Source organism: Telmatherina bonti, assembly GCF_933228915.1.
Source record: "Telmatherina bonti genome assembly, chromosome: 11".
In the NCBI taxonomy this organism is placed as follows: domain Eukaryota; kingdom Metazoa; phylum Chordata; class Actinopteri; order Atheriniformes; family Telmatherinidae; genus Telmatherina; species Telmatherina bonti.
Window position 1 is genome coordinate 17,906,172 of NC_136629.1, and position 18,825 is coordinate 17,924,996.

The following is an 18,825-nucleotide window of genomic DNA, read 5'->3' on the forward strand; positions in this document are numbered from 1 at the left end:
AGCTTGTGAAAAACTTTACGACCTCACACACACGTTCCATTCAGTTTATTAATTAGAAACACACGAGACATAAAAGACCAAAAACTTAAAACATCAGCAGTTTTCACGGCGAATAAAACCCAACCAAAACCAGCCAGTCAGCCCGGTTGCTGAAGACATTCAGAAAGAGAAGAAAAATGATTTTTTCTAAATGTAAACCACTCACTAAGTACTTCACAAGTTTAACAGTGCGTGGCCTACAGCAGCCAGATATGAAAATGTTACTAGTATCTCAAACACTGAAAAGAAAACCTGCTTTGTCACTGCCCTCATGCTGTCCAGCTACCGCCTGTGGGAGTGAGACTGCCTAAGGCATACTGCTGCTGGTTGTCTTTGGGTTTTGCCCACAAGGAAAAATAGTGCCTTTCAACAAGGTCAGAGGAAACAAAAAAATGGTTTTGTCCTGGTCTATACATAGTAAAATGCTGGAAAACAATGAAGAAGCTTTTGACACAGCACGATCATAGTTACTCTCAACAATCCAACCTGATTAAATCCTTTAAAAGCAGCAGCAACACATGTGCAAGCAATGAAATCTGCCTGAGAAGGTATGGTGGGGTAGAGGGTTAAATAAAAAAATGTGGTTACAGAGAGGTTGGCAGCTGCAGCAGCTGTGGTTTTTATACAGCTAAAGATGGTTAGCACCTGAGAGAGCAGGTCACGCTTGCCCAACGCTGACGCCGCCATCCTCGCCTCACTGACTGCTCAGAGGAGAGTCCATTCGAGTGGTCTGGCTCTGCTCAGCTGCTGCAGCTACTCAGCAGTGCACAGCCACATTAATTCCTACAGCCTTTAGTTTATTGCTTGATATGAGAAGTGCATATATTCAAGGGGGAAAAAAAAAATCTAAATTGGAGCTTTTTTCTTTAAAAAAAAATGTGGAAAAAAAATGTTTGTCAGTAAAAGAAAGGAAAAAAAAAAAAGGTACATTTTTCTGAGCCAGTGCACATCCTCCAGTTCCTGTAGGCCTCTCCCTCATATCACACTACTATTCAAACTAAAACTGATGCCTCCTTTTTATTTAACAGAGAAAAAAAAAGGCACAAGCTGCAGGAAGTCTCGCATCCAGATGCACAGTGTAAATAAACCTCCCCAGATCTCACAGCAGCTGCGATTTGACGAACAAAGACCAAATTTAAATTTATGTAGAGCGTTTCATTTTTTATTACCAATAAAAATCAAATATTTAAAAAAAAAAAAAAAAAAAAAAAGACAGCATGCAGTTACCCCTGAGGTGCTTGAATCACTACTGTGAAATGCTATAAAAACCTCGACTCACGATTGTATGTTAATTTAAAAAAAAAAAAAAAGCTCCTCAAAGGCTCCCAACATTTTACCAGTCGACAGGCGAGAACATCTGAAATCAAGCAGGGATTAAAACCATAATAAGGCTTTGAAAAATGCATACATCTGAATAAAACTTTCTCCGATTGAGTCTTCTGTGATAATGTTTACAGTAGAGCTGCGATTCTTCAGAAGGTACATGGCAAACATACCAACCCACGGATTAAAACCTTTACCTGATCCCCCCCGTTTCCTCACACACAACCCTTCTCAAAGCAGCATCTGAAGAAATCAAAACAAAACGCTCCCTACTGTGAAGCTCCTGTGGAAAGGGATCTCGCCCCTCGTTTTTTTTTTTTTTTTTTTTTTTAAGATGTTCTACTTCCTCTACAACAGCTGACACAGTACTTTGAAGCGTGAGTGCCGCGTCTCATTTCAGAGACTTTAACATGAGGTGAGTCAGGTGAGACCTCTACCGTTATCATCACAGCTACTTTAAACAACCACTTTTTAACTTTTTGTTACCGAGCATCTCTTCTAGTGGCTGCTGCCTGCTACACGTGCACGCACGCACACACACACACGCGCATTCACATGCACTCGCGCAAACAAACAACACACTCATGCGAGCTCAGTCAGATGAACATCTTCCTGAAGAAGCGGGTGAAGTGGGAGGGTGGAAACAGAGCGTGGGGGTCTTATGCTGATGCCCCTCCCACCACCGTGTGCTGCCGCTGAAAGTCTCGCTCACAGTTTGGCAGCCATGAAGTTGATGTGAGGTTTGGGCAGAGGGAACAGAGGCAGGCTTCGCTTGAACTCCGTCATGTCCTGAACCAACGTGGGCTGAAACAAAAAAACCAAAATAAGAGATCAAAGCCAGGCGGACAAAGAGGCCACATCAGTTTAAGTCGTCCACCATGACTGTTCTCACCGCTTCTTGCTAAGGCTCACGTTTATTCAGACATCCTGAACATGAAATCAAATAGATAAATAAATGTGCTACTACTTCTACTACTACCACCACTACTGCTACCACTAATAATAACAGTAATAATAATCATAATACTGGAGAAGAAATGAAAGAAAAACAACAAACCGTGAAACCATAAATCAAGAAAAAAAACCTTGGAAAAAAAAAAGTATTGATATAGATATATTAATATTTTATAACTTTGTTACCTCTGCCAAGGAGGTTATGTTTTCGTCCGAGTTTGTTTGTCTGTTAGCAGCATTACTCAAAAACCTATGGACAGATTTTGATGGAATTTTTTGGGATATGTTGGGGGGGTGTCACGAGGAACAAATGATGAAATTTTGGTAATTTTGGTAAATTTTGAGATCCGGAAGAGATCCTGGATTCTGGATCACTTTGAGAGTGCGGACCTCCGCCAAGCATATTGTGATTAACACATACATACATAACATAACTTCAAAGTGCTTTTCTAGTAGCAACATGAAGTTCAAATTAAAATATATTGGAATTATCTTGTCACAACATAAGTTTTGTTCTTTAATGGTTTCTAATTCATGTCAGGGAAGCGGTTGGCAAAGAAAGAGGCTCAGAGAAAAGTGTTGTGATTACCTGTGGCAGGGATGGAGCAGGAGCCAGGTTGACATCATTCTGAGCAGGAAACTCTCCCACGATTGGACCTGGTACACACACACACACACACACACACACACACACACACACACACACACACACACACACTCATGAAGTTCGATCATGAGAAAATTACAAAGCGATTCTGTGAATTTGATGTGGATGTTTGCAGATATTCAATCCAAGATCCAGTGATCAATAATCTTTATCATTTCACGTTAACACAACACTGTTACACTTTGGTAGATGTTCATACTATCAAAGGCTTATCCAGGATCCATCCTGTCTCTTCTCTGACCTTTCTCCAGCCAGTAAAAGTCAGTCTCATCATAGCTCTGGCCTGATCTCTTGCTCTGTCACCTTCTCCCTCTTTATCTCTTCCTTAGATAATATTCTCTTGCAGTTCTTTGATGAATGAGCTACAATGCATGTAATATCCAGCTGCTGGCGTGTGACAAACAGAGCTGTCACTTGATGCTCCGGGCTGGAGAATAAAAGGTTGTGAAGTGCAGTTTCTCAGCCTCAGGATGCTGTGGGGCAACAACATCTCCAGGAATGTGCATAATGAATGCCAATGTACCACCACAGCCAGTGAGAAGCACAGAGTTTTAGGGTTGGAAACTTGTATCATGTTGCTTTTAATCAGGTAAGCCTCACTGTAAGTGTATATTGAGTCCATAATATCCCAGCTTTAGATTCCAGCATTTTCCATTTCAAATTAAAATGAGAAATTTTAGCTGTTGGCACAAAGCAAATGCAAACCAATCACCATGTTCTTCTCCAATGTGTCTTACAGATGTTCACTGCATCAATACTCGATAGTTTCAATTAGGAACGACGCTGATCACTGAAACAATGTATTGATGTAAAACTGATGTAAGATTTCATCTCTGACTGGCAGTAGAAATACTTACAGGAGTCCATCTCTCTGGACAGGACGTGCACAGACACTTTGTGTCTTTTCGGGGCCTCAACTGTCAGCCGATCCTGTGGAGACAAATCCAAACGGGTCGGGATTAGAGCAGGGAACATAGTTTCTCTGACTTGATTGTTTCTGCTTTATTTTTTATCTGAGAGTCCACACATCCTCTGACGGTAGAAATAAATCAGAAAGATTGCCATCATGGCAGGGATAGAGTTTTACACCGCTGAGTCTGGGATCAGCTCTGTGGAGGTTTAACTTCACAGTCAGGTCTCATCACAACACTTTGATGGAGGATTATGTCAGACTGAAGGTTTGGCTCCTCTGGAATCAAACGGCATCCATTTATGAAACCAGGTTATAATAATAAGAAACAAAAAACAAACAAACAAACAAAAAAAAAAAAAGGAACGAATGAAAGACTTGGCTTCTGCTGCTGATCCAACATTAGAAATGCATTAGGCTCATTCTGCATGCCAGCTCTAACGGGTTCTGCTAGGCTGAGATAATGCCAATTCTTTCTGAAACCACGAGTCTTTGGCCCCTTTATCTCCGCTTGAAAGTGTCTGGCTGTCATTGGAGCAGCTCATATGCTGTGAGCATCCTGTGTCAGTGTCACCTCCACAACTATGAATAACGCACAAGGCCAGAGGAGATAAAAGCGAGGAAGGCAGGATCTAACTCATACAGAGCAGACTGCGGAGGATATTGAACCAATTAAAAAAAAACAAAAAAAAAACACAAATGTTGTAGAGTTCTTGCTGTGTAATAAGAATCATTACAGATGTTGTGTGGGGTATAAAACCATACCACACCAAAGAAAAGCTCAAATTTGACTTCTGTGTTATTTAGTTTCTTTCAAACTGTAAACTCTTCAGTATTTAAAGCCACATGATGATGTGGTGACTGTCCGGATCATATTGCAGAAACAGCTGATCTACTGGGATTTTTAACACATACATCAAGGGTTTTCAGAGAATGATCTGAAAAGGGGAAAACATCAGACGAGCAGCAGCTGCCTGGACCAAAATGCAGTGTTGATGTCAAAGGAGGTCAGAGGTAACAGGAGAATTTGGCAGACTGGGTCCATCCAAAGTATGCAGCCTCCCATCTCTGAACACACAACACATCCAACCTTAAAGCAGATGGGCTACAGCAGCAGAAGACCACACTGGTTGGTCAGCTAAAAGAAAGTAAAGCTAAAGTTATATTTCACACAAACTCAAGATGTTGCCTGGTCTGTTAAGTCTCCATTTCAGCTGCAACCTGCAGATGGTACTGTCGGAGTTTGGTTGAATTATCATGAAAGCATGGATCTATACGACCTTGTATCAGCAGTTCAGGCTGGCAGTGTAATGATATGGGGGATATTTTCTTTTCATACTTTTAGCCCCTTAGTATCACATAACTTAAACACCACAGTCCACCGGAGACTTGTTGCTGACCATTTCCATCCCTTTCTGACCACAGTGTGGCATTTTCTCATGGATACTCCTAGCAGGATAATGCACCATCATGTCATAAAGCTCAAACTATCTCCAGCTGGTTCCTTGAAGATGACAATGCTGTACCCCAACGGCCTCCACAGTCAATAGATACAGATCACATAGAGTCCCTATGGGATGTGGTGGAATGAGAGATCCTCATGATGGATGTGTGCAGCTGATAAGTTAGCAGCAACTGTGATGCCATCAAGTCAACATGGAGCAAAATCTCTGAGGAAAGTTTCCAAAACCTCGCTGAAACTACAACATGAAGACTGAAGGAAGTTCTGTAGGCAAAAAGGCAAAAGGGGGTCCAACCCAGTAAGAGGACCTCATGCCTCCAGCATGTAAAAGTTTCATAATCAGCATTTAAACATTTTATATTCATCATTTCATGGGATATACTGGCAGAGATTGTTGGTAAATAGACTATATATAAATTAGGGTTGCACCAATCCACTTTTTGGGAGTTCCAATCCGATACAGATATCTGAAATTTGAATATCTGCCGATACCGTCATTTGCCGATACAAAATCTGTTTATGTGAACATTATTGTGACTATGGTTATTATTGCTGTTATAACTGTGTAAGATTTCATCAGGTTGTAATAAATGACCCATCCTTTCTGAAGTTAGCTCACCAATACAAATATAAGAACATCACAGATCTAACAATTTCAACTAGTTTTATTTTGATTCGGCACATTTTACCTACATACAACTACAAATGTGTGGTTTGGAAACAAAGATCTAGCTTATAGTGTAACACAAATTGTCACATTTTAATATTCAAGGCATTTTATTCTTTTAAAACATGTCTAAAGCATGTCATCAATCACATCTGTGCTAGCTTGACTGGTGTGGTATTGGTACACTTATTAATACCAAGTACAAGTACACACGCTTGGTATTGAGCATCCCTGATATTAATATGACCTCTACGTATCTAATGACGGTATGTGCAGTCCTCTACTCCTAGATGGATAGAAAGATTTATTCATCCCTTAAGGGAAATTCAAATTGTCTGCCGGCTCAAGAAAAACACTCCCTCTTACACCTCTCACAAATACATATAAAAAACTAAATCAATAAATAGTTGAGCAGACAGTCATGGGTTAAAATCACAACCAAAACAGCAAAAAACAAGAAAAGCACTCAGAGCGCAAACCTCCGCCAAGGCCTTTCAAAAGTTCCAAACAGTGATCCAGATCACCACCAAAATTAGAGCAGTTCTTCCTTTTCACATTTCCAACAAGTCCAGAAAATTTCATGAAAATCCGTCCGTAAATTTTTGAGTTATGTTGAACAAAAACAAACAGATAAACACTGGTAAAAACAACCTCCTTGGCGGAGGCTAAAAAAAAAAAAAAAAAAAAAAATCCTGCACCTCCATGCTACTACAGCAGTCTACAGGGGACAAACCAAGCACCATATCTAGAACAGACGGTGACATCTATTGTTGCCATTGTAGCTTGGGCAGCAGCGTATATTCTCCTGGCTGCAGTTTTGAGTTTGTGCTACTAGATGTCACCAAAACATAAAACTGCTGTAATCTAATGTAACCTCGTCATTATGCAGCTCAAATGCACAAATAATTTAGGCTTAGAACGTTTTAAAGTCATGTCATAATATATGGTGACTCATCTACAGCCACAAAGTATCTTTACAGTCAAATATAGTTTGTAGTTGTTCACATGGAACATGGTTAGTTTGGGTTGTAAAGGCACCTAAAACGGGTTTTTTTGTAATCGTTTTCTTGTTAGAAGATCTTAAGGCTAAGATTTGTCTAACATTTATTATTTCAGCTGCACATCATGGGAAATGTTTGATGTTCTTGTTTTATAAATAAAAATAAACAGATCTGCTCATATCATAAGATGTAGTGACTCATTTTGCAACAATTACTATAAAAAGCCAGCAAGAGCTGGTACAAAGATCTCAGACATGTGACTGACTTAGAAGACAATAGTATTGTCTGCTGCTTGCTGTGTCATAGCTATTCAAGGGGGAAGAGGTGTCGCATGACAAAGCTGTACCACTCACTCTGTAGAAGTGCATTATGTCTTCTTTAGTCAACGTCTTCAAATGCGATACTTCAATGTTATCTGCAACACAAGGAAAACAAAAAGTGTCAACATCAACAGTGGATGTGCTGCTCAAACCCTCAGATCATTTAAAGAATGGATTCTGGAGAGTTTTTTTTTTTTTTTAGCCATACAGGGACTCAACTGAGTTTCACATGAACATGCAGGAACATAAGCAAGACATAACTTTGTAGAGAAATGTGTTATAGTCTAAGTCGGTTAGCTAACATAAAGTTCTAATTGCAGCATCAGACTACAACAGAAAGCTCCGTGTTCAGGTATTTGTGCAATACTCCATCCAATACCTGACACTAAACTAATCCAATCCAAGCTAGCTGTGCTGTCAGGTTCCTAGTACCAGTAATCGGCACCACTTCTTCAACAGGCGTCGCCTCATTCACAGCTTTACCAGTGAATCATGACCACTGCAGTCCATTATGACTCAGGAGAGTTCTGCAATGTTAAGGTGTGCCGGGGCTGCAGATTACTTCTGGTTTACCTCTGAGACTGAACAAAATATTCACGATTCTCCAAAAACCTGTACATGTTTCCCATGCTCCACAAACTAATGATGAAAAACTGGTTTGAAGGGCTCACCTCTGTCAAAATTATACTGCTGGGAGATGATCTCTCCCCAGTATTTGGCGCACTCGGCAGAGAGCTTCTTAGGTTTGTCCAGGCGGCGGATGGCCAGGGCTTGGATGTGTTTCTGGAAGGCTTCCTCACTCATGTCCTCCACAGCCTTCTCCATGGTGCTGAGGAAGGCCTCCACACGGCTCTCCAGGTAGTGGGGCGCCTTCTCTGACTGCATGATAAAGCGCAGACCTTGCACCCCATTAGCCCGCCGCGGCCCACTGAACACAATGTAACCTAGAAGTGGGAATGGAGCAGAGGAATATTTAAGAGCTCACCATGAGTAAAGCTTTATCATCCATTTTATTATCATTACTCTGTTTTTATCTTTTTTTTTTTTTTTTTTTTTTTTAAACATAAAAAAAACAACTTGTTCATTCTCAAATATGACCCCCACAATCAGAACTTAAACTAAAAACAACGGCAGTCATTTCTTATTTCCGTTGATCTTGAAACCTATGTTGGGAAAAAAAAGCACCCTTTATGAAAAGAAAAAAAAACAAAAAAAACAACAAAAAAAAACTGGTATAAAATGTGTGTGTGTTGCGGTCTAACCCAGCTGCTCTTTGGTTCTCAGCGTGTTGAAGCAGGGCTCAGAGATGATCTGGCAGAACAGCTCCAGCAGCATGTTATCATTGGTGGTCTGCATGTCTGTCTGGTAGTAGATCTCAATCCCACAGTTGTTGTGAACCTCATTCCTCTGCTGGTAAACATACCAACCACCTGAGAAAAAAAAAAAGAAACAATATGTTTTCTCTCCTGTGTTGCAATTATAAAAGCCATCATTCTCTGACACATTTACACCAGTATCAAGGTTGAGAAAAATCCCATTAACCACCTTGAATTTAGTTATTTCTGCATTTTGATTAGCTTCAAAAATATTTTCCCAGCTTAGTGGTTTCATAAGATCTCATCCTGCATAGATAATCAGTTTGTTAGGGCTGCATGAAGCGACTTGCAGAAAGATGAGTTGTTTCAGCTGTAATTATGCAGTTGTACCTCAGCACTTTACTCAGGCTTCAGGCAGTTATGAAGCGTTCAGACAGAGGACAGTGGAGACACTTTCCAGAACAGCAACAACTCTCTGCTGATTGTTAAACTCTGCTTTTGAGCCGAGTGGCTCCAATGTGCTCTTCTCTAGCCTTTTTTCTGTAGTTTACAGTGTATTTTGAGTACAATATAAGAGGAAGAGCAGAGCCATCCTTTATTACATATCCAAAAGCTGGCAGCTTTCATACTTACATTTAGTTAGAGTTCATGAGACTGATGGGTTTTCATGAGCATGCTGACTGAGCACTTTGGCTGAAGGAGTCTCAACCAAATATTTCTTAATGTCAATATGTCAAAAAGATTTACTTTGGAAACACAAAAAGGAGCTACATAAGCTGGATTTCCAGCACATTTACAGATACCAGAACTTTTTTTTTTTTTTTTTTTTTTTTAAGAATGAATGAGGATTCTTCATTTGCTTCCCTCATTTTCAACTGGAGGAACTAAAAAGTGCCTCAAACCAGCCCTGGAGCGGCGGTAGTAAGATTAAGACTACCCTGAAACTTTGGGATGAAGTTTGCACCATGAAACATTTCTGATTTGTCAAGTTCAACAGCTTCAATTTCCTTATTTAGGCTGAAAATCATCAGCAGTTCCTAAAGTCTTCTTCATGAGAACCCCCTTGTGGGCTCATGAGAGCCTTTTAGCAGATGTAGTTCAGGTGGAAGAGTGGTGGTCTACCAGCAGCCCACTACGCTGAGAGTCCAAATCCAAAGACATTCAACCGCACAATGTGTCCTAATGTGTCTAACAGGGATTAATGTGCGAGATAGTAACAACTGCTTAATAACAGAAACAGAAGCAGGATGAGATTTGTGCAGAACACAGGATATTTACACACACAAGGAAACACCAGTCCTAACATGAAAGAATACTAAAATCACATGGAGAAACTGGGCTAAAACATTCCATCAAGCATTGTTCATTGTGGTAGACTGGTACCAATTCAATTCAAGTCAACTTTATTTGTATAGCGCCACTTCATAACAATGTTGTCACAGGGCACTTTACATGCACGAATCAACATACACGTCATTTCAAGCCAATTCATACATAGCCTATAATAGAAACCAACTGATTGTATTGAGTCATGACTTCGATCCAATCCCCCATCCTGAACATGCACGCGGCGACAGTGGGAAGGAAAAAACTCCCCTTTAACAGGATACATGAAACATTACAGAGGTGTGCGTCGTCACTGTGGGGCAAAAAAACTCAGTGGTGAAACATGCCTTACTTTTATTTCATGTATCTCTACATTTCAATCTAACAATTAATCACTGATGTCTTATTATTTCACACTAGTTTAATTCTGTTCAGAACACCCAAAAACAACTTTTACTTGTGTAACATGAACAGATTTTAGGTTAAATGTCCATCTGGGTACAGAGGTTAATGAGCCCAGACCAGGTGGAGTGACACACCTCAGCAGTTATTTGCATCTTCTATCCTGAGTGTCAGACCTCAGTGTAAATAGAAGACACGAGACTAAAATAATCTTTTACTGCCTAGAGAGAAATAAAACCTAGTTTTTAAGTTTTGCTTTTGGAAAATTAGCTACTTTAAAACATTTAGTCTTTTTATGTTTCTTAAGAAGCAGTTGGTCCTATCAGAGGCCAATAATCCCTTCTGACGTCCTTCTCTGTGCCTGGAAGTCTGGAGTCCAGTTAAAAAAAAAAAAAACTCAAAAGGATGCCCCCAGTTGACCATCCACATTTTCTAATTTCCCCATTGTTATGAACAAAGGAACACAGATGCCTTCTTTTTTTCATGCGAATCTTCATCATTTATGCGGTGGAGGTAGGACGTGACGTCAGTTCCCACTCAGCGACCATTATGACCCTCTGAGGTAGATGTGGGATGTTGAATTTAACCAGATCTTTATTAAAGCAAGACAGCGTCAATGATGACGGAAGCCGGAGCGCTGGTTAAGGACTGTGTTGCAGAGTCTCCATGGAGACGGACGCAGCTGGCAGATGATTAACAGAGCTCATCTTTGTGTGTGTGTGTGTGAGTAAATGTGCTGGAAGGAGTACGTAGAGCTGGACCTACCATCTGGAACCTGCACCTCTCTGTAGCGAATCAGCTGGCTTGGTAGAAGGGGTTTTGTGTGAGCGTGCTCAATGAGCGTGTCCTCCACCATTTGCATCATGCCAAGAGCAGACTAAAGAGAGTTCACACAAGAAGAAAAAGAAAAATATTTTATTTCAGAACATCTTCAGTCATTGCTGTAACACTGAGAAAACATAAAGATCCATCCAGATTCTGTCCAACTCATGAAAACATTTTTTTTTTTAACTTTTCTGCCTTAAATTGCAGGAAAGTCACCATCATCCATCATATTTATAGAAAATAAGTCCTCATTATTGTCACTTATTAATTTGAGCTAGGATTTATAGAACACACATCTTAAGTAATGTCAATTGATGCAGCTCATAAATTGCCTTTGCTAAAATCACCTTCATACTCATAACTTTTTTTTTTTTTTTTTTTTTTTTTTTAAATGAAGCTACTTTACTGACTCTTCCTCTGCGGATGTAAAAGGTGGTCTATAGTATCATGATGACAAAGCAGATTACTGCTCTCACAGGAAAGTGTAATTCTCCCTCCACCTGTCTGACGCACTGTGACTGCAGTCACCTCATATAAAACATTCTCCAATCCTCCACTGTTACAGAGATGGACAAAAGCTAAAATTATACAGCTGACTTGAATGTTGCTCCAAAATTTTATGTCTAACTGATAAAGAGGTATACATGTGTCAAAAGACTGTTGCCCCGAGCTGGCAGTGAAACAGAGACAGCGAACAAACCTCTTTGGTGATGTTGCCATGGAGAAGAGCTTCAATATGTAGACGTGACAGTAGCTGAGGTATGAAGGCCTTGAGGCGTGGGAGAGTTACATCTGGAATACACATCGCAGACAACAGCAATCAATGAGAGCAATTCTGCCAAAACTCCCCATAAAGACTAAATCAAAAAGCAAAAGGAACAGAAAGAAGGAAAAAAAACAAAACAAAAACGTCAGCTTCAGTTCAATACCCCCACCCCAAAAAAAAAGTTTTATTTGTCCCAATGGGGTAATTTAAACAACACTTTTCTTCTTTTTCTATTATCACAATTATCCTTATTACCATCATAATCATCATCTTCACTTCTACTGCTAATGATAATAATAATTATGAAAAAACAATAAGTAAATAATGTTCTATGTGTAGTTATCAATTTTTGTTGTTTGTTTTTCTCTTGGTGGAAGTGTTTCCCCATTTTTATAGCCGTGATGGTACCAATGATGGAACATTGTTTTTATCTGAATTCAGATTCAAGGATGAAACGGACGGGATACGGTCCGAGATACGGTCTTTGGACAGTATCTCAAAGACCCCAAAGAGGGAATAACACTGAGAAAAGTACTTGCAGGCCCAGATGATGGAGCCATGATCCCTGAACTTGCATGCTAATTAAGTCTTGTATGAACCTAAGGATTACTGAGTGGAAACGTCACAGATAAAATCTAAGAACCTGCCCTTCAGGCTTCAGACTAAGAGGAAAGAGAGCATCTAATGGAAAACAGCTTCAGCATTTAAATGAGGATTTAAAGTGGAAAAAAGACAAAGAAAAAAAAAAGCTCAAGGTGAAGAGAGAAGATGCTTTCCTTTAACTGTGAGACAAATAGCTGGACACTTCAGCCCAGGTATACAAACTTACAAACTCAGTCTCTGTCATTTCTTCACCACTTCTGCTTAAAGACCACCAACATGGTTTGTCACTTCATTAACGTGCTATAACTACTACATAACCTATTATTTACTTGTGTTTATTTTAGCTTGATGACAAAGTTGGCTTTGTGTTGAAGATGTTTCTTCAAATTGTTAATTTCACAATAATAAAAGAAAAGATGATTATTAGACAACAAGTTACAGGGCTTCTGGGACCAGAGTAAAGGCAAAGATCAGCAGCTTCATCTCACCATCTAGGGCCTCTCTGAGCTCATCTTTGGTCCAAGCAACCTCAGTCATTAGTAGACGGAGGTAGTACATGGCGTGCTGGTGAGGCTGCTCAGCTCGGAAGTTATTCAGAGACCTCATGTACTGCATGGAGAGAGACAGAAGTCAGGACAACATTTAGACTTAAGGAAGAAGAAGAGAAAGACAAAAAGTAGTGGTGCATCTAAATTCAGAGCTAAATCTTCTCTTACTTTCCTGTTCTGTTTGACAGACTGAAAGACTTCACAATAAGCTGGTGCATCCATACTTAACAGTGGTGAAAAGGAGCGGTCCCAACTTACAGCTTCTTTGATGATGTCAAAGCGCTTCTCATCTATCTCAAAGGTCGCCATCTTCTCAATGATCTTCTTCAGCAGGATGTGTTGTTTATCATTGTAGCCTTTGACAGACAGCTTCAGCAAACAGAAGACAAAAAGTTCATTACTAAAAATAGGAACGCGAGTAAAAAAAATGTTTGAAAAATGCACCGATTTGAAAGTTTTACATTTGTTAGCCAACACTGAAGTGTGAATAAATGACTGATGTGTCCCACTGATAAGAGAACCTTCCAACATAAACACCACAAATAAACCCTCCTAAAGCTTAGGCTGTGTCTGAATGTGCACCATATTCCCTACATAGTGTCCTACATAGGGCTCACTCCATTTTCTAAGGGTGTCTGAATGTCTAATGAGGAAAAAAATAGTGCCCTCAAAATTACCCACAATGCATCTTGAAAAGTAGTGTGCATCGATGGTCACTAGACGTGTCAATATAGACCACAATGCATTGCGGGCGGGAGATCAAAGTGGCGCAAGTGACACTAAAGTCAAAGCAGGTTAAGAAAAAAACGTAATTAATTTCATGACTTTATTTGTTAAATAAATATGCAACAAAGAAAGAATAAAATACAATATGAGAAAATAAAAAAATTTCCCGAGTTTGGATTGGATTTGGAACGACACCTGGTGGTTGCTGTGGTGACAGTCGGTAGCGGCGAGGAGAAAACAGTGTCTGAATCTCCAACAAAACGAGTGCATTGTGTAGTGTGTTACATTGTGTAACCCTGTGTAGTTAATGGGGGGGTTGGGGAATAGGGTGGACATTCAGACACAGCCTTAGATTTAACTTGAGCCCCAACATCACTCAAGCTTCAGTAGGCACTGCAGTGGACAATGTTTTATCAGATAATGCAGCACGATCAGAAATGTGATGACAAAACTGAGCTTAAAATCGAAACCAACCAAACAATCAGTCTGCGTAAACGTTTCTTGAAAATCTCTAAGGAACCCAAGACGCTGATGATGCACTCTCTTTATGTAAACTAATACTAAAAAAAAAAAAAAAAAGCATCAGAGGTTATTCAATGATTCCATTTAGTCATGTCAGGCACCTTAATGTCCTTCATGACTCAGCAAAACCTCCAACCACACAGCTACACTCTCAGACTCGTCTCATCCCTCACCCCTCCCTCTCGCCAAGTCCCTGTGGTGACACCTGTTCAAGGTAAAATCTCCTAACGTCATCAATCTTAACGGACGGCCACCCAGCCATGCCAGTAGTGCTGACTCAGACGAATCATGTGCAACCTCGCAGCTACAATGGGTTGGACCACCATCTCAGAGGACACATCACTCATAAACTCACCACAGAAGGAATCTTAGTGAGGAAATTAGAAAGAAAATAGAAAACTACCACAAGCAGTTTCATTCACAGGCAAAACATTTGTAACACACACACACACACACACACACACACACACACACACACACACACACACACACACACACACACACACACACACACACACACACACACACACACACACACACACACACACACACACACACACACACACACACACACACACACACACACACACACACACACACGGTGATTAAGTGAGGTTCGATCCAAATTCCTCCCCTTGGCTCAAACTTTATATTCTGCATGCTTGTAGAGCAGAGCATCCCTCACTCTGAAAGAGGACAGTGTCCTGCTTTGGGATAAGGTCTCAGGCCATCCCTGCACACATTCTGAATACGGATCCACTCCCAACATGACTGTGCTCTTTTTCCAGCTTCACACGTGTGACGATCCTACAGGAAAATCTGTGTTTGTAAACTTCTGTCCTTCTGCTCTGAAACTTGCTTGTTCATTACGGTATACATGACAAGTAGGGTTGTTATTTTACTGTCAGCCTTCTTACGTAGGAGACAGTGTAGAAGTTTGTGATCTCCTCTAATGAAATGTCGGAGATTTGCTCCAGGATAAATATTTGATCTGCCCATTAAACCCAGAGGGAACATCTACGCATCCCTTTCAGAGCACAAGCAGGCAAAAACCAGTAAGTTACAATCAAAGCTGAAGCTTTAACCACTCCAACTACTGTAGTTTCTAAGGCCATGTCCTCCTCTGGCTCTAAGGCTGAAAATGAAGGCTTTAAACTGCTTTTCTGGAAATCTCCAGGTTTTACCAGTTTACCTCCCAATAGTGTTTTTCTAATCCTCCCAATACAGCTCAATTATGTCTTAAGGTCAACTTAATGCCAGTTTCAGGACATAAAGTTGTTGGTTTCATCCAGCTGTTTGTTGAATAAGCATGACGACACTTCACACAATCAAACCGAGCACAGACAACTCAAGCCATTTCCACTTTGTTAGAGCAGCATGGTGGGCCCATCACTGGAGCCCACTCTTCCCTCCAGACTGCAAACGGCTTACTTACGAGGATGGCATTCATCCCTGAGGCTATGCCATACACCAGCCCGGCCAGACGGGCTGCATATGTATACTCTTTTAAATCATCCTTCAGTAATCTGAGCAGCAAGTAGGTCATGTTGCAGTGCAGGGGATCGGCATAAAGGTAGCGACTAATGGAAGGAAGAAAGGACAAATAAATAAATAAAGATAAACAAACTTTTGCCTAGGATCAGGGATTAGCCAAAAAAAAGGCTTAAAAAAAAAAAAAAAAGAATGATTTTAAAAAAAAAAAAAAAAAAGAAAAAGAAAAAAGGAAAGAGTATGTATATGCAGCCACATGACGAGCTTTCTGTACAATAAACACTGGCAAAACCTTTTTGAGGGAAGACTTGGGCCACCAGCACACCCACATAACTTTTTTGTTAATTCAAGAGGGTATTCAAACCGCAATGGACTAAAAGAGGGAAGGGACAAGCTGATATGACAAGAGAAAACACCTTTCTCGCAGGAGGAGAATGAGGAAGGAAAAGATACTTATGAGGGATGAAGAGGAGGGTGGACAGATAAGAGGTTGGACCTGTCATGCCTGGGTACAGATTACTACACTTCATGATAGCACCAAATTATATTAGATTCCAAATTAAAAAAACAAAACAAAAAAAAAGGTTAACCAAAGGACAAAAAGACTGAAACACCAGGTCGGGCTGAACTATGGCAGGCCAATTTTAGGATGATTAAGGATTCTGGACGACACAGGTTTGTGATGGAGGAGGAGGAGGGCGATGGAGGGGATTCTGAATACTTACATACATCCCATAGACGGTATTTTGGAGATCATAGTTCAAGCCAGCTAGCTCGGCTGCATATGCATACTCGTTGAGGGAGTCCTTGAGGAGCTCCAGGTACAAATATGCCATATTACAATGCAAAGGGTCCACATATGCAAACGGGCTGTAGAGAAAATTGCAGTGGTGACACAGAGAATACAAAGCGAAGGAAAAATATTCAAATACAATTTAACCACAGTGCCTGTGACTAAACAATATTAATATATCCATGGCACACACTGAGCACAAATATGGCAACTTGCCTTAATTAAACCCTCAGATAACCCTTTTACAGGACTTTCAGTGATATTTATTGTATGCAATTAAGAACTAATGAGATGTTAACTTTAACCAAGTCGAAAGTTATCAGATATCACAACGCAGATGGCAAACTGAGTCAGAGTTAAACTCCCTCTTTATGATCAATTTCCAAATAATAAATGACGCACCTGAAGAACTCAAAGTTCAGGCAAGCCTTTGGAAGAAAGAATTTGTCATCTTGCTTGAACCACACTTTGCTCATAGCCGTGTCCTGGAAGAAATAAACACCAAAAGGTTCTCATTTTCTCTGAAAGTCCAGGAAATACTCGCCCATTTATTTACATAAATCTAACAAACTACTGTGACAGGTTGTTTGACAGGATGATGGTTCAGTGGCTTTCATTCCCCATTTACTTGTGATATAAAACATGCACACAGTTACAAGTCTTGACATCATGGCAACAACATCACTAAATGTTTCATGTTTCAGTCACAGCAAATTTCCATATGAAAGCATGAAAGAAGTTTCCAACACAATGATTGAAGCAGGAACCGTCTGCTGTGGTTAGGCAGATAAGAGTGACTTTCCTTTATTAACAGAGGCGTGCAGAAAAAACACTTGCCTTGATTAAAGTGGGAACCGAAGGAGAGTCTTTCTCCAGAGGGTAGATCTCAAAGTTGGTGGGGATGAACTCGTTTCTCATGGGTAGTTTGAACTTGCCATTCAGGTCTGCATTCTCCCATTTCTACAAAACAAGCATTCAGTCAGCAGAACCGTCTTTTAAAAAGGAAAAGACACCATCAATCATCAACAGGAAATGAATGTAGAAAAAGCACAACCAAGAAAGTTTACCATGATGGTCTCCTCAGAGATGTCTTCTTGTTTGTACTGCGTTCCGTACCACTCCTCTGTCCTGTCTGTCTTACCCTCAAATGATTTTGACACCACTGCAACTCTGGAAAATGACGGAAAGAACAAAGAACAGAATTTACATAGAAGTTTCTATCAGAGATTATTATCAACTGTATGTCGTATTAGCTGCAGTTTCAACACATGGTAGTGATGCACAATCTCATTTGTGCTCCTGTTTCATGCAGACATCCCACCAACATGTGACCGAATGTTTACACATCCTCCACCAGCAACACAGTGGCCTGATGCACATGTAGTGTGAGTTTAAACAGTTAAAAGCTTAATCTGATAATATATGTGGTAGCAGGAGGGAGGAGGGCAGCGGCAGTGTCATTCAAAACTGATTTGAAATCCAGACCACGGTCTGAACCAGGGGTCATGTTTTTGTTCCACATTCGATTCTGTTCAATTCGGTGTCCAGATGCCTTTTATGTAAACAACTTTCCAAGACATGCCTTCTTTCTACTGTCATAATCGACATCTCCCTGAAGTGTATATGAATATTAATCACTACTTCAAAGGCTTGCTTGAACCTGCCAAAACAAACATCCTCATTAAAAACCTGTACTGCCTCCAACAGACGAGAACAAGACTCGGAGCACTCCTGCAGGTGTTGGCAGCTTCGTTTTGGGAAGCAATACTGAAGTTTATTGCACGCGATAAAATAAAACCAGTCTCTTTCTCTCTCTAATTGCCATTGGAGCTCACAAAAAGAAAAACCTGCGTTGCAAATGAGCTGGAGGTAAGGAAGCTTTCCTTTTAACTCCATGTGAATTGTCCTGATGACTGAAGTTCTCGCTGCAAACACGTCTCTGTGTTGGACCCATGTTTGGCTGTTTGGCACAGGGGACGAACAACATCTATAAGTCTGGAACAATCAGTCTCCTATAAGCAAGTTATGCTCAAGTAACATTAGTTTCTCATACTTTTTTGCTATCCAAGTCTATATTCTTCACATTTAGCCAGGTTTTTTTATTTTCTTAATGACGATTGTCCCAGTAGAAGGGGCCCTTTGTTCTAACAACACCCACTAACAC

General features: G+C 40.4%; 1 protein-coding gene across 2 annotated transcripts in view; it reads right to left on the minus strand.

Moving 5' to 3' along the window:
• Nucleotides 1-30: 30 nt before the first annotated feature.
• Nucleotides 31-18,825, minus strand: part of LOC306762829 (insulin-degrading enzyme) — a 28,210-nt gene continuing 9,415 nt past the window's right edge. The window contains exons 12-25 of one of the 2 annotated variants that reach the window (XM_079249459.1): nucleotides 17,729-17,831; nucleotides 17,499-17,621; nucleotides 17,064-17,146; nucleotides 15,813-15,957; nucleotides 13,388-13,498; nucleotides 13,070-13,190; nucleotides 11,913-12,004; nucleotides 11,153-11,264; nucleotides 8,606-8,773; nucleotides 8,015-8,287; nucleotides 7,377-7,438; nucleotides 3,841-3,913; nucleotides 2,906-2,973; nucleotides 31-2,166 (exon numbers count right to left, since the gene is read on the minus strand). In XM_079249459.1, coding sequence (XP_079105585.1) covers nucleotides 2,071-2,166; nucleotides 2,906-2,973; nucleotides 3,841-3,913; nucleotides 7,377-7,438; nucleotides 8,015-8,287; nucleotides 8,606-8,773; nucleotides 11,153-11,264; nucleotides 11,913-12,004; nucleotides 13,070-13,190; nucleotides 13,388-13,498; nucleotides 15,813-15,957; nucleotides 17,064-17,146; nucleotides 17,499-17,621; nucleotides 17,729-17,831 — 1,630 coding nt within the window. In that variant the 3' untranslated portion in view covers nucleotides 31-2,070. Of the gene's footprint in view, nucleotides 2,167-2,905; nucleotides 2,974-3,840; nucleotides 3,914-7,376; nucleotides 7,439-8,014; nucleotides 8,288-8,605; nucleotides 8,774-11,152; nucleotides 11,265-11,912; nucleotides 12,005-13,069; nucleotides 13,191-13,387; nucleotides 13,499-15,812; nucleotides 15,958-16,593; nucleotides 16,739-17,063; nucleotides 17,147-17,498; nucleotides 17,622-17,728; nucleotides 17,832-18,825 lie in introns of both variants that reach the window. The other variant, XM_079249458.1, reaches the window with a different exon arrangement.